The sequence below is a fragment of the Lissotriton helveticus genome, chromosome 3_2 (assembly GCF_964261635.1).
Source record: "Lissotriton helveticus chromosome 3_2, aLisHel1.1, whole genome shotgun sequence".
Taxonomy (NCBI): Eukaryota; Metazoa; Chordata; class Amphibia; order Caudata; family Salamandridae; genus Lissotriton; species Lissotriton helveticus.
In genome coordinates this window covers 167,885,838-167,912,104 of record NC_136062.1, presented here as the reverse complement: position 1 = coordinate 167,912,104, position 26,267 = coordinate 167,885,838, and the positions used below count along the sequence as shown (strand labels likewise).

General features: G+C 44.5%; 1 protein-coding gene across 2 annotated transcripts in view; it reads left to right on the top strand.

The window, feature by feature from the left end:
• LOC144826531 (dual oxidase 1-like) overlaps window positions 1-26,267 on the top strand; it is a 1,074,750-nt gene that overhangs the window by 697,689 nt on the left and 350,794 nt on the right. For both annotated transcript variants that reach the window (XM_078684961.1, XM_078684960.1), the window contains one exon: window positions 1,309-1,511. In XM_078684961.1, the coding sequence (XP_078541087.1) occupies window positions 1,309-1,511 (203 nt within the window). The remainder of the gene's footprint in view (window positions 1-1,308; window positions 1,512-26,267) is intronic.

Genomic DNA, 26,267 nt, shown 5'->3' with positions numbered 1-26,267 from the left:
TACACTCAGTGTAAACAGACACTCATAGACTGTCACTCATCCATGGAGTTACTCAGACACTTAGTCAGTCATGCAAAGAATCAATCACACCTCCATTTCCTCAACTATACAGTTATACACACCTTACTTATTCAAACATATACTAAAACATATTTACTCACTTATACAATCCTGGATACAAGTTCACAATGATCCATACAGCCACTCACACATTCACTGGCTCTTATGCACAGTTATTTATATATGTCAACTCTCACATGTACTGTGTTTTACATATGTACTTACTTTGACATGTAGCACTGAGATATCCATTCACTCACCAATACACTCATGCACACAGTCAACCGCCCATACAGCTGTTTCCACATGCACTTTTGAACCCATACATCTAGTCAATCAACTGCTCACACATCTATGCAGAGAGTCATACACCTCCGAGCCACCCACACACACACTCAGTCTCCCATACAAATGCTTGGGCAACCAATCAATAACCCATACAGTTAATCATATAGCTAATGATCAACACATGCAGCAGTTTACAGAACAACAGACATAATGATGCACAAATTAAGACAGTTTAGTCACTAACCCATGCACTCAGTGAGACACATTTAATCAGTCACTCATACAGTCAGCCATGCCCCTACTAAATCCTTCATCAAGACACTTATACATCCACTCATTCTTCAATATGTAAGACATATTTTAACTTTACAGAATTATACAGTCACTGGATGTAGTCATCAGTGATGTCATTTGAGATGTCATCAGTGATGTCATCAGTGATGTCATTTGAGATGTCATCAGTGATGTCATCAGTGATGTCACTGACCATGTCATGAATGATGTAATATGTGACATGATCAGCAGTGGATTGCGGGTGCGCGATATATAGTTAGTGCAACTAACTATATATGGAATTTCAATGGTTTTGTGTGAGTAAAATAAGGTTTTTTAAATGCTAATTCCTAACTATATATGGTCTATAACCTATGGTTTTTTCAGTGAATTTTCAAGGTTTTGTAAATGCTAATTCCTAACTATATATGGTCTATAACCTATGGTTTTTTCAGTGAATATATATATATACATATGTGTATATATATATATATATATATACATATATATATATTTTTTTGGGGTGGATTCATATAAGTTATTTTTGTTATATCAATAAGGCATTTGTGATTTCAAACAGCACATCAGTGCAGTAAATAATTGAAACGTTTAAATACCTTTGGGTGAGAAGAAAAACGTTGACAACTCATTCAAGCTCATGCAAAACCTCATGTTTCTTCCTGTCAGCTATGGAATGGCAAGGTGCAAAGGAGCCCCGGCGCCATGTGTTCCTGCAGTTACAGTCCAGAAAACTGCTCCGTGTGCTGGACGCCAGGAGTGCTGTGCTCCGAAGCATCAACTTGGAGAACCACCAGGAGCTGAACATCATCCAGTCCAGTAACAAAGGGTGCAGGGCTCTGCTGCTGAAAATCCCCAAAGAGTATGACCTGGTATGTGGACTACCCTTGAATATTTTGAAATAGGACCGCTTTGAAACTATTATTTATGGGGGTAAGAGGTTTAAGGCACCCCCGACATGTACAAGAATAAGTATATTTAGTCAAGGAATTATCCTTTGTCTGACCTGGGAGCTGAAGATGGCTTGCCTCCAATAAAAATAATGGGCTTGCAGTAGATGCTAAATACATGCAGGGATTATTTTTGGAGCCATAATGATGTTGGACAAAGAAGGAGGAGGGAAGGCATAGTGACGGCAAAACCGTGGAAGAATTTGCTGCTGCCCCTGTTGTAGAGAAGGAGTGTGGGCTGGGGCCACAGATGCAGCAGCCAGCTACCACCTCAGTCGCACCACACAAACCTCTAAGTCTGGTGTCTCTACTCCTGAGATCACTGGGTCTGGTATTTTCAGTCCAAGTAATTCCAGGTCTGGAAACATTGGGCTTCTCATAAAGGCTGAGAGTGGTGTCACTCTATCCTGTAAGGATGCTGCTATGGGCCACTTGTAATGAGGGTGTTTTGGGTGGTAGGGCCGGGAGAAATTTGTGTTGCTCTCTTGTAAGGACCATTACTTTGTATTACCCGTGTTATGCAAATTACCGCTATTATGGTATTATGCCAATTTACGTCATTACTCACTGTGAGCTGTAAACTTTTATGGTGAATATGCAGTTAGCTGTAAAAACGTACTATGATCGCTTGACAGTGGTGGCTGGCATCTAATGAAAGTAGTAGGGTCGGGGAAATGGTGCATAGCTACATGCACTATTGTGCTGCATGCGTAAAATAATAAAAAGCCACATATCTTACACATACGACACGTCCTCCTCGCTGCAACCAGTGATCGGCGTGGGACACAGCCAATTCCCTTAAACAATCCTGGTGCGGCTCTCATGCTGTTAACCAGCATAAGAGAAGCTTGATGCTCCAGAGAGCACTGGAGGCCTGTCCTTGGTCTAACCCAGATGTCTTAAGACAGGTTAGAGAGGTTAGACACAAGACAACCGGCCAAAGAGACATGCACACTTTGAACTGAAGTGCCCAGGCAGCTCACTCTCCTCCCTGCTGCTGCCACTCAGCATGGGCTGCTCCTTCTTGACACTCGGTTTGGGATGGGTGAATGAAAAGTAAAAAAGTAATAAAATAACTTTATTACCATTTTATTTTTCATCCATGGGGCTTTTAGGTAACAGAGCAGCCACCCCTGACACTTGAGAAAAATCTGTGTGTGTGTGAATGACTCTGATTCAAAGAGGTTTTGTTTTTGCGCTATTTCTTATGCAAAATGCATCCTCACGTCCAAAGTGGACACAAAGATGTATTTTGCCTTAGAATATAGCACCGAATGCCAGTTTTGGATTTCACGTTATTATGTGTAATTATGCGTAATTTTGCCAAAATATTAATTATGCAAAAGCAAATTATGTGAATTTTGCACATCACTGTTGGGGATGAGTGAGGTCCTGATTGTGAGTCAGGAGGAATAGAATTGCCATGTGGAATTCCATTCTACCTGATCACCAATAGGCTGGTGTTTCCGCAACGTAGTTCAATTTGGTGTTGGATCACTGGGCCCGATCTTAGTTGATAATTCTACTCAGTAAAATTGAATGTGGTTTTAGCTACAGCGCCAACCAAGTATCATCCCCCGATTTTCTGTCAGTCATGGTAGAACGTTAAAAGCTCTCCCTTGGCATATCTTATCTTCCCATTCCCTCACCTACTCCCCACAGCCCCTGACACCCACACCCAGCTCCCCGTACATTTTTCATCAGCAGCAAATGTATGCATTAAACTTCATATAATTGAGAATTCCGTGTGGTTTTACTACCGGTAAATCCATTTGAACATGGTAATTCCCCATTCCATTGGATACAGCTCATAACTGAACTGTAGTAATTTGGTGTTACCTACAGTAACATAACGTTTAGATGTGGATTTACTATGCATCATTACTGTGCAACACAAGGGGTAACTAGGCCCTTACTTAGAGTGTAAAAAATAGGAAAATAAATGGTCCTCAATATTTTCCTATTTTTCTTATGTTAATATGTGTCATCAAGCAGTGGACCACATCCATTGATTTTCCATAATTCTCTGATATATACATGAGTTCCAGTGGAGACTACAACCACTATAAGAAAGGTCTTGTGTAGGACTCAGTACCTTCATGGCAATGTCTGGTTTGTGTTCTGGGATTTATGGTTGTCAATTAGTGAAAGTGTTAGGATATCATATTACAAAATCAGAGTCATCTTTATTTCTTCAACTTGCAAACAGATATCTATCCTCGGTTTGCACCAATAAATAGCCATGTGAAAATCTGTCAACTGAGCTTTTCAAGGAAAAGTTCCTTTTCTCTATGTGTTCAGTGCCTATATTTTCCAGCTCCTTTTCTCTTTTTCACTTGTTAGATTACTAAGCCGACCATCTTCATTTAGGTAAGATCAGCATTTGCGTTTCTAGTTGACACTTTAAAGTAACAGGACCCTCTTTTTCTGTCTAAAGCATAGTTGAAAAATATATACAGGTAAAAATAGGACACACATCAGTGTGTTCTAAAATGCATTCACTGTTGAGAAGAACTTTGTATGTAAAGGCCCATACAATTGACAACCTCTTCAAATGTTGGTGAGGCACGTATTTGATATTTAGACGCTGTTTGTTTGCTTGTTGCTCCTGGCCGGTGCTGTCTGTTTCTAAGGGCTGCCTGAGCCTACGACTTGCGGAACACGCTCCGCGGGTCCCGCTGCGGAATCATCTCACCTTCACCGTCTGCCCGTGGTCTCCTGCCTGGCTGCTCTGTGGGGGCGTGTGAGGCTTCAGGGCTGCGAGCGCGAACCGGGACTCACCTTCCCAGGAGTCCCGGTCCCGGAGGCTGAGTCACCTGGCCCCGCTCTCCCTGAACGCCCCGCCCCCACCTTCCTACAACCTTAAAGGCACCTGGACCCTTCTCCTCGTGGGACGCTGTTTGTTTGCTTGTTGCTCCTGGCCGGTGCTGTCTGTTTCTAAGGGCTGCCTGAGCCTACGACTTGCGGAACCCGCTCCGCGGGTCCCGCTGCGGAATCATCTCACCTTCACCGTCTGCCCGTGGTCTCCTGCCTGGCTGCTCTGTGGGGGCGTGTGAGGCTTCAGGGCTGCGAGCGCGAACCGGGACTCGCCTTCCCAGGAGTCCCGGTCCCGGAGGCTGAGTCACCTGGCCCCGCTCTCCCTGAACGCCCCGCCCCCACCTTCCTACAACACGCCCCATTGGTCTTTGGCCCATATATATCAGAGAGAGACGCTGCGCGGGAGCGCGCGGGAGCGTCCGGGGCTAAGACCGGGCAAAGAGCGGGCCGTTCTAGGCCGTTAGAGGCCGGAAGAGACCAGACCGGGCCATTCCTCTCACTCCTGGCCTCTTGTGATATCTGCCCTTGCTTTCCCAAGTTTGCTCTTCGTGTCGAATCACCTCCATGGCTTCCAGAGGATCCCGGAGTAAGTCTGCCCAACAGCATGCTAACACTCTAGAAAATTTCTTCCCCAAAGCTAGCGCTGCAGCGAGGAAAAATCCCACAGTGACAGAGACACTGCTTGAGGCGAATACTGAAAATTTGTCTCAGGAAATTCTGGTTTCTCCGTCAAATGATGCCACTACTCCAATAACTCTCCATAATACTCACCTATCACTCCTGGATAGCATTGATGAGACTATCGAGTCAGTGCTCCAACAACTTAGGACCCCGACAACTCAATCAAGGGACAGTCAGCCCTTGTGTCCTTCCGGGGTAGTGGAAACCACTCCGTATGTGAACTGTGTGGAATCAATTGAGTCATTGGAGGAGGGCCCGGCCCTATTGGCAACAGACTCTGTGGGTCGTGCAAGGTCCCATGCACCGAAAAGAAAAAGGTCAAGAGAGATTACAGGATCAAAAAGGGCTAAAGTGGATACGACTACTCTAACACTGGATGCCAGCACGGACATGTCGGCATCTTTTGATAGTACTGGTTTGGGCTTTGAGTCTGACCAATTAGATTCACCTTTTGTCGCAGCTGAACCAGGGTGCTTAGGGCCATTCATATTTGGAGGGCCCCTACCCAACCCTGCAGATGCTCTAATTAGTTCACTTACGGTCATTTTCAAGAACTTGTTGGAACCGCTATCTGTAAAATTAGACTCTATAGTCGCTAGACTCACAGCTATAGAAAGTGCGCATATGCGAAACACTTCTGGTGGGGGGTTGGATGCAAGCGCACAGCTGGTTCCTCGAGAACCCGTGGGGAATGGTCATTCTACTGTTGAAACATCCACACAGGCCCAGACGGGGGTACTAAATAGCACTGTAGTTAATCATGCCCCCCCACTCCCTCCTTCACAAACCCGCAGGCCCCCTATCCCCGCACCAAGAAGATCTAAGCCACCAGTAGTACCTGAACCAAGGAGTGTGAGGCGTGACACTAATGCACCTTCTGGTCACATTACCAGTCCTAATACCAGGCGTAGGGTGGTGAATCTGCCTCCGGAGGCTGTGCCCTACACAGCAATAATGGTGGGAGTTCCTGAGCTCACTGGTGGTAGCAGAGAGCCACAGGACTCACTCCGTAATAAGGTAATTAGTTGGCTCAACATTAACAGACCCCTCCCACCCAATATCAAAGGCGATGTCCTAATGGTTAGAAGGATTCCATGGATTGGAGTCACTCCCAAGAATAGGGCTGGGGACTGTGTCATAATTAGCTTTAAAAGCCCACTAGTCGCCCCCTACATCTGCAACTGGCTGGTAAGGCCGGATAAGTCAAATATAGAACTAGTGCCCCTCTCAAATTTTTATCCACATGTGACCAACCTACCCACAGGGAGGGAGCAGGGCTGGACTAGAGTGGGCTTTGCAATTGATGGTTCACGGTACAGACCCAAGCATAACCCAATCCCCGCTCTTGGTAACTTTGTTCACCAGAACAGATTTTCTTGCCTGGACCATGTTGATTGACCACAATGGGGAGTTATACTTAAACACTCTGTAAAATCTCCCAATGTGATCGCAGTTAGAGGGATGGACTTCCTGAACCCTGTAGCTGAGGCAAAGATCCAGGATTTTCCCAATGAGGGGGGGATCTCCGAGGGATGTACCCAAATGCAAGTACAGGAACCACTCTACCCAAGCTCTCTTCCCATATCGCAACAGGAGGAGTGTGCTGTACCATCCATCTCGCAGCCTACCACATCTGGGTTGGGTGCTTTGGCAATGCACACATGCGATACTGTGTCCGCACTAAGCGAAGTCTCCCCACAGCCCCAAGGTTTACCACCAAGTGAAGTTTCCCCGCAATCCAGAGGCTCAGGGCTGGTTATTCAGTCATGGAATGTGGCGGGTATTATGAATAAGGTGGGTACTCCGGAGTGGGAGACCCTGGTTGATGGGAGTGACATTCTTCTCCTACAGGAGACGTGGGCAAGGGAACCGCATTATATGAGGGGGTATGATATTTATGAAATCCCGGCAAAATGGAATGGTAGGGGGAGACCTTCGGGCGGGCTGGCAATTTGGGTGGCGAGTCACATTGGGTGTCAGGTGGAAAGTGTGGATACTCTCTCCCAGGACATCCAGTGTGTTCGCTTCAACTGGCCTGGTAAAGGGTCATGGGCAATTGTAAATGTCTACTCTCGACCAGTTGCTGTGGGCAGTGAATCTACCACCCTAGTCGAACTCTCATCCTTTCTAGGTCAGTTACCAGCGGACTTGAAATTAGTGATGGGAGGCGACTTCAATTGCCATTTTGAACCTCTCGAGGGTCTAATGGATGGACCATTTACAGCTGAGGATGATTTTTGGGGAGTTCCCCCCTCCTCCTCGCCTCACCCTAAAGCATGGTCTCCGCTGGCAATACAACTCACCTCCCTTACGTTGAACTTTGGACTGAGGGCATGCAATGGGCGCACTCCCTCCGATACTCCATCGGTGTGCACATTTAATAGAAAGGGGCACGAGTCCAGGCTGGACTATATATTTATTGATATATCTTTATGGCCTAAAGTGCAAGATTTTAGAGTGGCATTTAGAACAGATAGCGATCACAATTCCCTCCTCTTGGAAATTCAGCACCCAACCGCCGCTGTAGGGCTGGCAACCACTGGTGTTGGAGGTGACCAGGGGGATATACTCCTCATCACAAGTAGACGACGGGTAAAATGGGGGAAGCTGGTCAATAATGAAAATGCCATGAATAAGTTATATGGTATAGCACTCCCCATGCTTCAGGAGGTGGATGCTCTCATTAGTCAACCTAAACTCTCCGACTATAATGAGAGACTTTCCGGCATCCACCAGACTTTGGTCAGGGACCTTGCAGACGTTTTTAACCCGGTGGTGCCCTTAAGAAGGAAAGCTACCCGTATTGCGACTTGGTACACTCCTACCTGTAGGAAAATTAAATCCGATCTACTTTCAGCCATCAAAGAAGGTAGTGATAGGGAGAGGGTTGCAACCCTGAGGAGGGAGTACAAGTCAGCATTGGCCAGCGCTAGGGCTGAGTGGGATTGGAACCACTGGCAGGAACTGTTTGAAGCCCTGAAGTGCAGAGACTCTAGGAAGTTCTGGGCTCTGGTTAACAACGGCACTGGGGTGCTCACACCTGCTGTAGAGCCTAACATTGCCCCCTCTGTTTGGGAGGCCCATTTCGGAGCGTTGTACCATGCAACCACACTATGGCCCGATGGGTTGGCGGCGGATTTCCCCTGTCCCTCAGAAATGTCCCTGGAATTTTCTCTAGGTGAGGTGAAGACAGCACTAGAGTGTCTGGCCCTGGGGAAGGCACCGGGGTTGGACAAGCTACCCGGTGATTTGTTTAGGTACCATCCCGACATCTGGGCCCCGTACTTTCTTATTTTATTTAACGCTATTTTAGGAGGTATGGTGGTTCCTCCCTCTTGGTTAGGGGCCGAAATCGTGCCAATCCATAAGAAAGGCTCCCCTCTGAACCCAACTAACTATAGGCCAATTAGCCTTATAGATGTCCCCCAAAAGCTCTTTGCGCGTCTTATTTTGAACCATCTATTAGACTGGGTAGAGGACAATGACATCTTGAGTCCTCTGCAGGCTGGCTTCAGGAAGAACACGTCGACCATGGATCAGATCTTCCGCCTTGTCCTCCTTTACTGGAAGACTGTGATCATCGAGGGGGGAAGACTGTACATGGTCTTCGTGGACCTGAGGTCAGCCTTTGACCTAGTCCCGCGCAGGAAGCTGTGGGAGGTGCTGGAAAAGCTGGGAGTTCCCCCCCAGCTACTTAACATCTTAGTCAGGCTGCATGAGAACAACTATGCGCAGGTCAGGTGTGGGAAAGATGGCAAATTATCATCTAGGTTCCCCGTTTCTCGAGGGGTGAGGCAGGGTTGTGTCTTGGCACCAACCCTGTTTTGTTTGTACATCAACCATGTCATCTCCCACCTGGAAAATGTCAACAACAACGACGCCCCTTGCCTGGCAGGAAGGAGGGTACCGGCAATTATGTTTGCCGACGATACCCTCCTTCTTTCCAAATCCCCCATGGGGATTCAGAGGATCCTGGATGGATTTGATCTTTTCTGTGCTCAGCACGGGTTGGAGATAAACACAGGGAAGACAAAGTACATGATTTTTAATCCACCCACTAAAACAAGACCTAATCCCACCTTGGGGACGGCCAGTCTCGAAAGGGTGTCCACCTTCATATATCTGGGGGTAACATTACAGGAACACTTATCTTGGGACCACCAGATAGCACGCTCAAGGGTAAAACTGTCTCAACTGTCTGGTGCAATTCTGAAGGTGGCCAATTCTTCGTCCTTTAAGCCTGTGAGCCCGGCCCTTGAAACCTACAGGACCCAGGCCAAGGCAGCGGCCACTTATGGCTGTGAACTTTGGGGGCATAAAGCGGCGAAGGTCCTGTCTACAGTTGAAAATAGTTTTTTAAGGCGCTTATTGACTCTTCCGCGTGCAACGCCACTTCTGCCCTCGAGAATGGACCTGGGGCTCCCCCCTATTGCAGAGGAGCTTGTGTCCAAACCAGTGAAGTTTTGGCACAGGCTCTGGTCCACGAATGAACTGCACCATTATAGGGAGGACCTTACCCACGTCATGAGCCTTAATTGTGGGGGAAAAATTCCTTGGCTTGCCTCTGTGAAAAATGAATTGACTACAATGAATCTTTGTGACCTTTGGGAGGACCCAGCGCGAGGCTGCCAAGCAATCTCGCGCAAAGCCCTGTCAAAAAATTTTAAGGACAGGTCTCTTGCACTCTTGGCAAATGCGCAACACAGTGGTACCCTTACTTTGCGATTTTTAGAATCCAAAAATTCATATATTTTTGAACCTTTTATGGATTTTATTTTTCCCATCCTGGCGAGAAAACTCTTTGTACAATGGAGGCTTGGCACACTGCCTACTAAAACTTTTACATCCAAGTGGTCTAACACGGCCGATAAATTTTGCCCGTGCTGTAAAACCCACTTGGAAGACGACCTTCATATCCTGTTTGTGTGCCTCGCCTACCAAAGGCCTAGGAAACGCTGGATAGCACCACTCTGTAAAAATCTAGGGTTCAGAGAGTACGCACAGGCATATAGGATCCTGAAAACCAGTACCCTGGGTCACATTGTGTTTGCCGTCTCGAAATTTCTTATGGCTATATGGCTGATTAGGAAAAAAAATATATGCTGAACCCTCTTGAACTTTCCAGCTTCCTAATTATTCCTACGCCGGGATGGAGTATTTTATAATATGTAATTTTCTTAATATAATGTGTATTTTACTGTATGTACTGTTTTTTACTGTCTCTTTTATGGTCTATATGACCGAAATAAAGAATTTTTGGAATTGGAATTATCTTCCCATTCCCTCACCTACTCCCCACAGCCCCTGGCACCCACACCCAGCTCCCCGTACATTTTTCATCAGCAGCAAATGTATGCATTAAACTTCATATAATTGAGAATTCCGTGTGGTTTTACTACCGGTAAATCCATTTGAACATGGTAATTCCCCATTCCATTGGATACAGCTCATAACTGAACTGTAGTAATTTGGTGTTACCTACAGTAACATAACGTTTAGATGTGGATTTACTATGCATCATTACTGTGCAACACAAGGGGTAACTAGGCCCTTACTTAGAGTGTAGAAAATAGGAAAATAAATGGTCCTCAATATTTTCCTATTTTTCTTATGTTAATATGTGTCATCAAGCAGTGGACCACATCCATTGATTTTCCATAATTCTCTGATATATACATGAGTTCCAGTGGAGACTACAACCACTATAAGAAAGGTCTTGTGTAGGACTCAGTACCTTCATGGCAATGTCTGGTTTGTGTTCTGGGATTTATGGTTGTCAATTAGTGAAAGTGTTAGGATATCATATTACAAAATCAGAGTCATCTTTATTTCTTCAACTTGCAAACAGATATCTATCCTCGGTTTGCACCAATAAATAGCCATGTGAAAATCTGTCAACTGAGCTTTTCAAGGAAAAGTTCCTTTTCTCTATGTGTTCAGTGCCTATATTTTCCAGCTCCTTTTCTCTTTTTCACTTGTTAGATTACTAAGCCGACCATCTTCATTTAGGTAAGATCAGCATTTGCGTTTCTAGTTGACACTTTAAAGTAACAGGACCCTCTTTTTCTGTCTAAAGCATAGTTGAAAAATATATACAGGTAAAAATAGGACACACATCAGTGTGTTCTAAAATGCATTCACTGTTGAGAAGAACTTTGTATGTAAAGGCCCATACAATTGACAACCTCTTCAAATGTTGGTGAGGCACGTATTTGATATTTAGAGGTTGTCCCCATGATATGTGTGCTTATTGACCTCCTGTTTTGAGCTGCACAGATATAAAAAGCTTCAAAGGACTCCCTGCATCTGCCCAGCTGACTGGCTTTCTGGCCTGTAACTGTACTGCCTAATCACTACTGTGCTCTGCAGGAGTAAGTTCCTGACCCCCAGAATGTGCATCTCAGTTCTTGGACTCTTGGTGTGGCATCAGTTGAGCCCTTTGTCCAAGAAAAGGAGACATCCTGTAGTTTTCGGTACTTTGTGACCGCAAACAGGCCTGTTGGAGACAAGATCTTGCACCCCCCAACCCCCCAAAGTCCCAGGGGGTCCGCAATGGGCACCCGCAGGGAGTCTCCGCATGCCTGTCTGTGGCGGGAAGGCATTCCCCATAGCCCATCCTAATATGGCTGGCGGTGTCTGATAGACACTGCCACCATATTAGACCTTTTCCACCACGGTCGCAAGGCGACCGCGGCGGAAAAGCGGCGGATGGCCTAACGGTCCGCCGCGGACCCCCCAGCCATCCTAATGTGGCGGGGGTAATTTCTGTGAGGATGGCGGACGGCCATCCTAATCGGCCCCTAAGTGTAGATCTATGGGAGCTAAACAAAAATGTGATTGTAGATCATTACCCTCTTTCGAAGATATCTGAAATGTTTTCTATGGTAAAGTGTGCTTCATATTTCTCTACATATTCAAAAGAAACAAATTGATGACGGAATACGGGACAATGCAAACATTCACCCCCAGTCCCAAGGATCTGGGTTGGTATACACCCGTTACAACGGATCTTTTACTCCGCACTACCATTACAACGCGACTATTACTCCGCATACCATTACAACGCATTGCGCTGGGGGGCGCTCTAGGATAGGGAATAAGTATAATTTACTATCCAACACCTTCCCTAGGGTCCACGGGGACTGGAGTTAGAATAGTAAATTATACTTACCACTATCCAGCGCCCCAAAGCGCTATGCGTTGTAATGGTATGCGTTGTAATGGTCGCGTTGTAATGGTAGGTAGTTGTAACGGTATGCGGAGTAACGTCATACATCCATCTGGGTTAAATCCATCATTCTTTTGCTCACCACACCACCCCAGTTTGGACCCAGGCATGTGCAAATCAGTCTTGACCCTGTACCTTGTGGGAACAGTTCAGCCCGAACTGCCAAGCCAGGTACTCGAAGGACCGGTCCTAGGATGCTTGTTTCCAGGGAGGACCTGCCCTGGCAGTTCGGGCTGGACTGTTCCTATTGGGAGGAGGGTCAAAACTGATTTGCATACTCTCAGTAAGTCTCACTAATGAAAGAAAGCCAAATACGTCCAAAAGAATACTGTAATCTCTCACTTCTTCCACACAGTAATGGAAGTTTCCCCAAACAACTATTTCCTCATTCCTTCAAACCAGAAAACAGAAACACCATTAGACTCCACACATAGAATAAACTCAAAACAATTGAATACTTTTGCTCAGGTCTTGAGTATACATACCCCAAACAAAATTTTGAATTAGAAACCAAAATTATTATCAACCTCCTCTACGTCCAGGCCGGCTGTTCCACTTTCACTCTCCAGGGCCGCTGCCTCGCTTGCCGTCTCTCTCCGCGAGTTGCTGTCAGCTTTCTCCGTTTCATACAGCTCTTCTCCCTGACTCACCGCAGCTGCAGCCCCGGTCTGTGCCTCGCTCCTCATCCTGCTGACGTCACCCTCTGTCTCCGGCTCAGCCTCTAGGAGCACAGCCTCGGTTACATCCGTCAAAGGAGTCGTCCGCTCTGTAATCCCAGCAGAATCAGCTGAACCGATCGACCCAGTAGCCTTCATGGGCGCGTTCTCAGTTCTAAGTGCCGGGAACGATTCGAACAATGTCGGCTGCCGCAGACTGTTTTCCCTTGAAGACTCGGGACCAACATCCGTATTCTTAATGGATCCTTTGCCAGGTATCTCTTTTTTTCTCTTTTCTGCCTCTTTGTTCTGCTTTCTTTTTTCCGTCGCAGACAGCTTCTCCTCTTCGCGCGTCTTGGCAGCCTCCCTCCGCGCTTGAGCTTGAGCTCTGTGACGAGCCTTCGCCCTGAGATTTGCTGCTGGTATCTTAGAGTCACTCCCCTGCACATCCTCGTCCTCTCTTCCAGTCATATCCTTAATAGCTTTCAAAAACCTTCGGAGCCATGACTCGCCTTGCTGTATCCCAGCTATTCTGAAAACGCTGGAATGTCTCTTTTAACGCTGAGCCAAATATCCGCCAGAAGGTGCTCGGCCTTTTCTCAGAGCCAGCATACACTCGTGTCGAGGGCCACTCCGCTTGATCAAGCCAATAAATATAGTCTTTAAACATCCCACTATATAATTCAAACTGGGACTACATCCACAACAGTTCAGCATTACTCAGCATCTGGGACGCAGCATACCACCTTTTCATCGCTTAGACCAAGGTTTCTAGCACATTGCTATGGGAGAGTGGTAGAGAGCTGCTACCTCCTACGGTCTGTCGGCGGCCATCTTGCCCCTCGCTGTTCCCCTAGAAGAGGAGGTTGATAATAAAAAGAAACATCCAGAAGCAGCAGTACGGGAGCAGACAACCGGATTAGAACAGATAAAACAGATAAGTTTACTGCCTGGAAGTGAGGGGGGGAACGACGCTCTGGAGGTTGAGCCAATGCCAGTACAGAATACACAGAATACACAGAATACACAGCAAGCCCTGATGAGTAAGGCACAAGAGGGGGGTAACCAACCATCTGAGAGTACTTTGCAAGATGAAGCTGTAGTGACACAGCAAGCACCTGGTAATAAGAAATTAACAGACATACCTCTCTCAAACAACAGCCCAGGAGACAACCTAGCAGACAAAACGAATAAGGTTAAAAATGGCAGTAAGGATAACACTTGCGATGGAGCCCAAAATCGTCCTCAAATAATGATTGAGGGGGTAGATAAGGGGGAAGCTGATAATAGGAGCAACTGCCTGCCCTTAACTACTGGCTCACCTAGCGATGACTGCTTTTTTACTGGAAACGACGATGATAAGGACGATAGTGAGGTGAATGAGGAGGAGGAGGAGAGTGAAGGGTCAGATCTAAGTCTTGATTTATCCACTAACTTAGATGATTCATCGTCATCGTCCACGGAGAGTTGCTCGGAGGTTTTGCAAGCAGATACCTCAGAATTAGAATTGGAACCAGAACATAATACTGTACTAAAACAAACCCAAGTGGGTAAGTTAAACAGAGCCAGGGGGAGGACTCGTAGGAGAGCTAAGAAGCGTCGGAGTACAAGGCAGTCAGGCGTGGCTAAAAAACTGGACTGGGACTGCGCAGCCACTTCACAACTGTACCAGGAGAATGCAACTGGTGGCTCTCTACAACCAAACAAGGTTCAGGCTCAGGCACCGGCTGAGGTTCAGGCGAAGACACATGAGAAAGATTATGCAGCTAGCTTTGAACTTTTGTTCTCAACCCTAAAGCAAATTCAGGGGGAGGCTAGGTGGGAGAGTCAAAGAGCGAAACATGCAAATAAGAAAATACAAGGGTCTCTGCGTAAAGTAAATAAAATGTATGCGGAAGTGACTGGTAGACTGGTGGAAGTGGAGGAGAGGACAGGCAAAGTAGAGGATGAAGTCACAAAGCTACAGGAATATAGAGAGGAGCAAGAAAAGACTTCATCTGACGTATTGTGGAAGCTCGAAGATTTCGAGAATAGACAGAGGCGCAACAATATAAGACTGCTTGGTATTGAGGAAGGGAAGGAGGGGACTGATGTACGTGCCTTTGTTGTTGAGTTGCTGAAAGGGGCTTTTCCGGAGATGGATAAGTGGGATTGGGACAAGGAGGTGCAGCGGGCACATCGTTTTCCGTTGCTACAAAGAAAAAATACAGGCTTTAAGTCAAGGGCCATACTTGTATATGTGGGAAATTTCTTGTTAAGAGAGGAGGTAATCACTAAGGCAAAACCAGTGGCCAAACGGTCATACAAAGATATAACTTTTTTTGCGCGCCCAGATTTCTGCCACACCACTGTGGAGAGAAGGTGGCGCATGAGGCAACTAATAACACCCTTTCAAAATGTGGGATGTGATGTATACTTGATGTTTCCCTGTCGACTCAAAGTTGGTTTTAATGGTCAGTTTAAGGTATTCTTATCTGAAATAGTGGCACAGGAATACCTGACTTACCTAAAAGAAGGGAAGGCACAGAGAGAAGGAAAAGCACAAAGCGACAGGGCTGCAGCTATAAGACAAACAGCCCATGTGACACAGCAAAAATGAAGGAAACTAGAATAAGAGAGGGAGCAGCTCGGATAAGTCTGGTGATGTAGGATTAAGGAAGGGATACCGAGATATTGGGAGAGTGGAGGGGGAGAGGCTTCCTGGGGGGGTTCGGCTGTCAGATATAGGTCAGCATTTACCTATTTGCCAGTAAGGGTGGGGGGGAGGGTAGGGGTTTGGGGGGGAAGGGGGGGTACAGGGCATGGTACAGCAGCAAAATGCAGAATTATCTACAGAAGTAGAGGTGGGAGATAGGGGAGATAAGATAAGAGATTTGGGGCTTGAAGGAAGGAAAGGTTTACTTGGTGGTGGGCACAGATTAAAAAAATTAAGTAATAATGGAAAAACAAATAACTTTAATACATGTATGAGTATATATGACAGTAAAATAATGAATTTTGCATGGGGACTAGATATGTAACATGGAACGTCTGTGGTTTAAATGATGCCCAGAAAAGATTAAAGGTTTCAGTTGCATTAAGGCAAATGAATGTGGATTTTATTTTTTTGCAGGAAACACATGTTATGGCCTCGCAAGAACATTTTCTGAAACAATTGGGCTTCCAGTTACTAGTAAGCTCACAGCAAGGTGTTAAAAAAAGGGGGGTAGCTATACTATCTAGGAATAAAAATTTGTTACTGAGAAAAAAGGCACAGGATCAATGGGGGAGGTGGGCAATGATCGAGTGTATGATAGATGGGGAGTGGACTACGCTGGTAACAGTATATGGGTCAACTGAGGATGACCCGGAGATCTTCCAGTTTTTGGCCGTGGAATTAGCCACCTGGGCACCTAGAATTATTATGGCAGGGGATTTGAATATTAACGGCTCTGATGGTCTGGGTCTGGGATCATTTGGTAAATACTCAGGCAGGAAGAGGCGTGTATACCAGGCCCTACAGAGTTTAGTAGCTAACAATGTTCTATTTGATGTCTGGGGGAAAAAGAGGGCGGAAGAAAAGGGATTTACATACTACTCCGCTCCACATCAAATTTGTGTAAGATTGGATTACTTCTTTGTCTCAAATACAGTCTTATTGGAATCAAAGATAGAAAGACTCCCACGGATCCTTAGTGATCATAATCCCCTAGTGCTCACAATAACTAAGTCAATAAAAATTAAACAGCAAAGAGTGTGGACTTTTGAAAGAGGGCTACTACAGGAAGATAAATATGTGAATCACATGAAAATATGGATTAAGGAATTTTTCGAGATTAATAGAGATAGTTCTGCTGCAGAAGTAGTATGGGATGCCTTTAAGGCTGGGGTCCGGGGGGAGACGCTGAGCTTTAATTCTTCTAAGCGTAAACAGGAGCAGATGCGGAACATAGAATTAGCAGGGGCAGTACTTAAGGCTGAAGAGAAACTGGAGGAGTGTGTACTGAATGGAATTCCAGTAGACAATGCTACGATAGAACTCCTAAAAGCTAAAGGGGATGCGGAGGGAGATATCGCTAGAAAAGCCGCAAAAATATATACAACAAAAAGAGAGAGATGTCACGAATTTAGTGAAACAGTAGGTAGGACTCTGGCCATACGGACAAGGCAGCAAGAAGCGTCGGGTATTGTGAGGGAGATCAGGGATACTGCAGGTAGGATCCATACAGACTCAGAGGAAATAAGGGAGGTCTTTAGAACTTTTTATGAGAAACTATATGATGAACCGATAAGGGGAGATGCCTGGAGAATCAGAAATTATTTGCAGGAAATTCCGGTGGTTATGTTTATGGATGAGGAGGCAGAAGGTTTGGAAGAGGATTTCCAGGGAGAAGAAATAAAAAATGCTATTTTTAATCTCCCCTCCGGTAAAGCAGCGGGCCCTGACCAAATTCCAATAGAATTTTACAAAATATTCTGGGACACTTTAGAGGGTGATATAATTAGGACAATGCAACAGGCACAGATAGGTGAATCTATACCCGGGTCATGGGGGGGCGCGGAAATAGTGATCATTCTGAAAAAAGGGAAGCCAACGGAAGAACCTGGGTCATATAGGCCCATTACTCTAATGAATACGGATACTAAGGTCTTCTCTAAAGTTTTAGCAACAAGATATGCTAGGATAATAGATAAGGTAGTGAGCAAGAACCAGCATGGTTTTATACCTGGAAGGGGCACTACCCATCATACGCGTAAGGCGATAACTCATGCTGCAGCAGTCTCAGGGGACCCGATGGCGATCATGTTGTTAGATGCAGAAAAAGCATTCGACCGGGTCTCCTGGGACTATCTGTGGCATACTATGGAAAGATCAGGGGTTAAAAATAGATTTATCAAAGCAATTCAGGCACTATATGTAGACCCAGTGGCCTCAGTACGGGTGAATGCAGGCTCTACAGGACAATTTCGGATAAGGAGAGGCACTAGGCAGGGATGCCCCTGCTCCCCATTGTTATTCGCCATGTATATGGACCCATTGATCCGGAGAATAGAGATGTGCGAATTAATAACACCATTACAGACGCGAACTGGCCAGTGCAAAATACTAGCATACGCCGATGATGTTGCAGTAATTACACCAACTCCAACGGAGGCAATCGCCCAAGTGGAAATTGAGGCCCTGAGGTTTGGGGAGATCTCTGGCTATAAACTCAACGCCACTAAGACACAGATAATTAAAAACTGTTACACTACTTGTGCAGATAGCCAAGTCACTCAAGCATGAACATATTTAGGGGTGACTATCTCGGCTGATTTAGACTGTCTAGTGGAAAAGAACTTAACACCTTTAATTAATAAAGTGCGGAAGGATCTGGACAGATTAGATAACTTACATTTATCTATAGTGGGGCGGACGAATGTAGTAAAGATGCTGGTTTTACCTAAGTTTCTTTATTTATTTAGAGCTATACCCTTATTATTTGAGGCCAAACTGTTTAAGAAGATTGAAGACATGATTAATAGATTTATTTGGGCAAAGGGGAAAACTAGGAGGGCACTTAGGTTTATGACACTCCCACGGGAGAGGGGTGGGTGGGCACTGCCAGATTTAAAGCTTTATTATTGGGCAGCAGCTTTGCAAAATATGGTAGGCTTGGTGGGGGGGCAGAGTCTGAAGATGGGAATGAGCTGGGGTCACTGGCAATATTTGGTTTGGTTTTGGGTGCAGAAGCTGAGAACGTGTTTTTAAAATACACGGAACCTAGTTATTTCAAAAGGACACGGTTTAAGACACTTATAGCGGCTCAGACAGTTTGGAAAGCCTTCGCTAAAAGATTTGGTTTGGGTAGATACAATTTTTATACCAGATTGAAAGGAAATCCAAATCTACCGGGGGAAGTTGTTGCTGGCCCTATACTCACAGAATGGGAAAGGAAAGGACTTGGTAGGGTAGGAGATATCTTAGGACAGCAAGGGGTCTATCAGTATTCGGAATTGCAGGCAAAGTATGCGCTAGATAATAGACAATTTTACAAATATTTACAAATAAGGAGTTTTTTGCATAATAAAAAGGAGGACCATCAGGATTCAGCAAAAAACCAATCATGGAAGTGATTCAAGTAGGGGAGGATTGTACAATAAAGAGATTTTATGCTGAACTCATAATTTCAAAGGAGGATGATACCGAAAAATGGGCAAGCAAATGGAAAAATAGTTTGGATGTCAATGAGGAAAGTTTCTACATGTCTTTAGAAAAGGGATATACACTGTTATGCTCAGCGCCTCTCCAGGCACAACACTATAAAACTATATATCATCTTTACCACACACCTGCAAAGATAGCTCAGTGGGGAGGCGCAACAGGAACTAGTTGTTTCCGGTGTGGAAGCTTAGACGCAGATCTGATACATGTGTTTGCAGCATGTCCCCACCTGCAATTGCTCGAAAAAGGCATTGAGGGCTTTATAAATAGAATATTAGGAACTGATATTCTTTTATCCCCCTCGATAATTTTATTGGGAGTGAAGGAGCAACAACAGGGTGGGGGAGAATTTCTGTTTGTAGCTATGTCTGTTCTGAGACTTTGCATTGCATCTGCATGGCTGGACCCTTTGCCACCTTATTTCATCATTGGCTGGCTAAATTATTAACAATATATAACTTAGAGACCGAGATTTATGCAAGGAAGGAGAAAAAGGGGAGGAAGATTGGTAAACAGATTTGGGACCCTATTACTCGATGGAAAGAAGGGAGTATGTAATGAAATGTTAGAACTATATATGCTCATTATGCACTGGACTATATAATCTGTGTCTTGCTACCTCGTTTTGTTTTGGTTTATTTGTTATCCATCTTGTAACACAAATTGGAGTTCTAATTTTCTTATTTATTATTTTTTGCATTTGTTGGGAATTCAGCATAATAAGTGGATGCTAGGTTTTTGTTAAATGTAATATATTGCCGTGCCCTGTACAAAAAAGTGGTGGAAAAACTTTTCAATAAAAAGATTTAAAAAAAAAAAAAGAAACCAATATTATTCAGAAGCCTTCAATACCAAAATATATCAAAAACAAAAGCTTAGTCTTCGAAAGGAATGAAACGGTTGATAAACTTTGTTCATGTGCACAACAAAATTCAATGTCTCTCCGATAGGATCGTAGAAAATCCGATTCTGTAGTTGACCAAGCAAGCAATAGAAAATACTGAAAAGGCAAATCATTTAATGACGAAGAAGAAAATACATTTTTTAAATATCCCTGGTTATTACCACATAACCAAATCCAGAACAGGAACGGTTATGAAAAGTCACTTGGCCTCCGATAGAATTCTGCCTCGAACAGGAAAAAGAAACTGATGAAGGTACCTTGCAGCAACTGTCTTTGGCAGTCCACAGGGCCGGACTGGGAACCAAAACAGGCCCTGGCAAAGTGCTTTGCCCCTTGACCGAGCTCTTTGCCAGGGCCGGTTTTCGGCCGTTTTTGTTACATGGCCTATATTGAAGCTATGCTGCAAAAACGGCCCTGTAACAAAAACAGCCCCCAGGGGCCCAAAACCGGCCCCCACCCTTGCGGAGCACCGGGGGATTGCCCGGTGCCCGAAACGGCCAGTCCGGGCCTGGCAGTCCAGCTTCTCCTTTTCATGCAGCTGCAGCAGCATCTGCTTGGAAATCCAAATTCTCCTCTGAGAGTGAATGACACTTGACAACCTCTCTGTTACCACGCAGGAAACCGGAGCAGGAGATGGAAACAATCCTAGTTCAGCAATCTGCCCAATGCCAACCAAGTGGAGTGGACGAAATTCCCCCCCCCCCCCCCCCACGGGTCTGGAACCATGTCAGAAAACTTCTGTGAACAGGACCAACAACTCAGAATTACGCACGCCTGCCGACGTGCAACATTAGTTTTTAATGGCAAAAGATAGGCGTGTCCAAAACTACAAACTACAATAACTCAGTAACTGACTGGTGTTGGTATCGATGGGAGGCTATAGCCGTTTTTCCTGATATTGGAAGTCTATATTATACAGTGCATATTGCCAAGTTCAATCTGGGACCTTCATCAAGAGTTGAGAAGACTATTAGTATGAAGGAACTGAAATTCTGAAGCCCTGAAAAAGCGAATTAATTTCCTGAAACACATGTTGGCTTGGCTGTTCTGTACCACTACTACGTGAAGAGAATTTTGTGATCAAGCATATCATGTACTTCAAATGATACCTCTACCAAATTTTAAGAAAACTTGTTTCGTGTCTGAACAAGGACGGATGGTAATAAAATAATTTTGCATGAACACTTAATATGCTAAGAGTGTGTTTTTCTCAGTGCATAACCTAATGTGTGTCTATTCCCTGAAAGGAAAGCAGGGATCTGGGATCGAGCGCCGGGCATTTCTCTAAATTTCCTCTGTTGTTGATATTACATATCCTACTGTATGTGAAGCTGATTTTATTGTATTCCTGAATATATCTAAGAAACCCTTCCCTTCTGTTTTTATATGCAATACTAATTTTGGGATGAAACATGGGATATAGTTTATATTCTGCCTAAAAAAGATGGTTGTTGTTTGGAGTAATTGTGTTATTTCAGTGCACTGCTTGTAACCTATGTTGTATATTAGTTACTACTGATTCTAACGCTTGGTCCTGCTTCAATAATGATGACACTGTATGGGAGGTTTAAAGTTGCTGTACTGTATTGCACTAGGAGTTGATTGCAGGACAGCATCATGTCTAATTAGAGCTGCGGCTCTCTTCCCCTGCACTGGTGGTCTTTAAATTTAAGGGTACCTGGCACAACACACACACATTTACAATAGTGCAAAGGCATGTGGTGGAAATTAGCATAGGTTTTGTTCCGGAGGGTACCATTCCAGTTAAAAAAGTATGGGTAGACTAACCTTAAATCATTTCGAACATTGTATGTATGCTGCAAAATATAGCACACAAACAAACTTTAAAAAGTTTGTATAAATGAAATTATTTCCCAAGTTAACACCTGCCTCATGAAGACATTATTTTTTTTGGTGCAAAGCGAAGTCTACAAATGTTTTAGAGAGGGTGTTGCATGTAAAACCACAAGTGATAGGGTTTGAATGCCCATCTACCACCCATGCGATGTCCCGGTGATACAGTTTTGCACTGGAAAGTTAATATTTATTAGGGCTTAGCAGTGGTTTCCATCACTTTTTGTGACTTTGCACCAGTGCAAATCACTGATAAATTTGCACCTGTTTGCTAACTTGTCAAACTTTGCACATATTAAATTGTTTATATTCGCCCAATGGAGCATGGTAACTATTCCTTGTATTGGTGGGTACAGCCTAGAATCACAACATTCAATTATTTCACTTGCAGCCATTTCCTAAGATTAGCCTCTTTCTAACAATTTTCTGAAACCTCCCTAAATGTGAACCATTTTTCACTGTAACTAATATTTCAGTAATTTCTGTTTTGCTGAAATGTTCAATTCACAAATATTGTGTGAAGTTGTTATATTTCCTTCATAAATATGTATCTGTTTGCATTTAAGAGATTTTTCCTATGGAGTTAAAACAGTCTTATGTGTCTAACAACACAAGTTGTTCTTCAAGTAAGCTACACATAATTATAGATTTTACCAAGGGTACTTCACAAGTGAAATCTTTAATTGTGTGTACCATTCTGCATATTTTCTAATGAGACAACCTTCAAATTGCAAAAGTATTGTAATGAAACTATGGGCCTACGGGAAACTATGATGTTGGCCGGGTCGCAAACTGACAGGCCATTTGTTGTGGTCCTATTGACGTCTGGTGCTGCAATCCGACCGCTGCATTATGATGCGCTGTGGTTGGAGGCAGTGGGCGGAGGGACCAACCGACGCTTCCAACGGGCTCCAGGACCCGTTCGACCATCGGTCAGAATGTAATACACTACAATGTGGCGGTGCCTGCTCAGGCACCTCTGTAGGGATTACGATGTTCCTTTCATACAGCTTTTCAATGGTGGTCCGACTGCCATTCAAAGGTTGTTGGATATGGACATTGGGGGCAACTAGCAGGGTCCCCACCCTTTACCAGCCTCCGCTATGAGGCCTGAGGTGCACCTGCGGTGCCCCTGTAACATCAATACCCCATGTGCCAGGCACCACATGGTGCCTGGCACATGGTTCATGGATGTTTGAAAACATCAATTTTACTGATGCGGCTTGTGCTGCAGACCTTTTCTGGCTGCAGCAAAAGCTGCAATGGAAAAATAGATGATTCCCACCGCCTCATTGGTGGTCGCATTCTAATTTGTCGGATGGAACCGCTAAGTAGTAGTTGGTCGGTTTCCATTCCAAGATGCGCGTCCGACCGGCATCCTTATTGGGGCCAATGAATATAATACTCTGCTTAAATTTTCTTAAAGAGTAAATGGAGAAAATTCCAACTCCTGCACTAACACTAAACTATATTTTGTATCTCTATTGCGTCACATTTTCTGATGGTCACTTAAAGTATAAGATTCAAAAATAACAAATAAAATATGATGAAGCCATGGTATTTTTTGCGACATCAGCAATTGCAAAATAAGTTTACAGTGCTAACTTTATGTTGCTCTTGTTCTTTATTGTCTAAACGTTTTTTTTAACCATTTAATGGCAGGTAGTGCCATTTCTAATGCCACCATCTATCAGTTTAGACATTCCCTAGATGCTTTCAATATCAATTTTTTTAATTGTCTTACCTGCTTCTCTGGCAAATTTTCACATTCCAACCATTACAATTAGTGAAATCATATCTCATTTGATTCCTTTTTCTTTGCTTTGGACCTTTACAAAATCGAAAAGTTGATATTTTTGTGTGGTAAATCTATGTGTTGTGCTATAGTGGCTATCGAGTAATCCGTGAGTCAGTTCTGGCAAAGGGAGGATGACTCCTGTTCAGACAACAGCAACAATCCCTGTCAGGGTGCACAGCAAAACTTACTAAATTAACCTGTGCTTAACTCTCCTGTAGGTTGACAAAAAACAGACAAGCTTAACTTCGAGACAATATGGAAAATATGTATGCAGCACTCAAAAAAGTAATAAAGTAAAAACACAACACAAGAAAATTCAACACTAATTTAGAAAACCAGAGTAAAATGTAATACATTTTTTCACACCAAAACGACACAAATATAATCAGTAGAACCAGAGTTGTGAATGTTTGAACTTTTTAGTGAAAACGAGCACTTAAGAGATAAAAGGGTCAAAGTCTAAAAATATGGCTGAATGCAATGGAGCATGGGTCAGATACTATAAGTGGATTGGACTGGTCGTTCCTTACTGTTGGACTCAAAGGAATTCTCAAGAAAAATGCTCTGGCAAGGTAAAGTTCAGCGTGCAATGCTACAAGCGGTGTCCGTGGAGGGAGTGTCATTGTCGCTGGACGTAGTAAACATTTCTGTGTTTGGACCCAGTCACTTTTCAGAAGTCAAAATCTCCAGCGGGACAAGGCAGAAGGCTGTAGCCCATGAGAGTTACTGGAGGCCGGATACCCCTTAGGCGAAGGATCGCTGAACAGGATTTGCTGCTGCGGTGAAGAAATATAAAAAGCAAAAGACACTCAAATGATGGACGGAACATTGAACACATTTTTTGTAACTGAAGATGTACTGTCATGGATAGGTAGACCAGGAGCCGGAGATGTAGTTAAGTAGATTTATTAGTTCATGTAAGTTGGTACTGGGTGCCCCACTGGGAGCAACATCCTGCTGCTCAGCTCCACTCAATCTAACCGATCACTCATTCAAACCATGCACACACACCCATCATTCTATGACATCACACTCATGCAGGCTGAGCAGCCAGGACTAGGAAGCATAGGATATAACACAAATCAAACATTCACTTGCAGTCAAGAGATCTGGGTTAAATCCGTTGTTCTTTTGCTCACTATACCACCCTGGCTTAGACCCAGCCATATGCAAATCAGTCTTGACCCTTCTCCTCATGGGAACAGTCCCTCCCGAACTGCCAAGCCAGGTCCTCCCTGGCCCAGAAAGGAGCATCTTGGCACCAGTTTTTGGGGTTCCACCCCGCATCAGCCAGGTTAGCTTGAATCCAGTGGCACAGTGAGCACGGGACCCACGTTCCCCGAAACCGGTTCAAGGATGCTTGTTTCGGGTAAGCAGTGGTAAAGTGCAGACACTCCTGAGGCCAAAAAGAACAAATGCAGGAAAAATAGGAGGAGTGAAGGCAAGAAGATTGAGAGTGACCATGCAGAGAGGTCCAGGTCCAATAGCACATGTACTGTAGGTATCAGCATGTACTATATTGTGTCCAGCATCCGCTCTATTAGCTAGTGGTCCTTGTACGCTTTTAGAAATTTTTTGATGACATTAAGTTCTGTACAAATCGAAAACATAGGCCCCTTTTGACACAGCAGGTACACTTTTAACTTTATCATTAGCAGTTCTCTTTTCCTCCTTGAATTTGGAAAGTCAGAATCATTTGTGTATGGTATTGTAGGTGTTGATAATGCTACAATAAACTGTAAACAATGAGGTGTGCTGTTCCTAACTTTAGGAAAGAAAGAAGAGAGAAAAGGAGGGAATAGCTATTATAATGAGCAAAGGCCCTCACACACCCTGAAAGGAGTCATGTTTCATCATAGGGCAGCTCCTCGTTGGGCCGATGCTGCAATGCCCAACAGGTCCCGCAAAGGGGCTCTTTGCTAGAGATCTTTTTTCTGTGGTCGTGGCCGTAGATTTAGTGGGTGTGTGTGGGAGTGTGGTGTATATACAAGGTGAGTACAGTGTGGGGAGTTTGTGGATTAAAAATAACTAAGGGAGCCCACTGAACTAACTTTAATTGGTCGGTTCGATGTCATGATTAAAAACAATATTACTTGCACATGGAGATCCTAATAGTCTTGTCAAGTTGCCAAGTGAGGATAACGTCGACATGTTTCATCCTCTGCGATGACCAGGTTCCTCTTCAGTATTCCGGACTGCTCCGGAATCCATGGATGGTGGGTCATCGCACTCAGAGTACCGTACGAACGAGTTTGACGAAACCCCACTGAGCATTTCTCTTTACTCCGGAGTCCTCAGCTCTCCTACCTGTTTCTTGGGTCCCTACTGAAGAGGAACTTGGTTGCAGTTGGTGTATTTGGAGAGGGTATTGTTATTAACTCTTACACATAGATATGAACCACCCCTGTTTTGAGTAGCAAGTATGGTTTCTAGGTCAGGTAGAAATGCCCCGATCTCTGTGACAACTTAGGGCATGAAACTTGTCGACTGTGATCGTCACTTGACAACTTGATGAGACTATTAGGATTGCCATGTGCAAGTAATACTGTTTTTAAC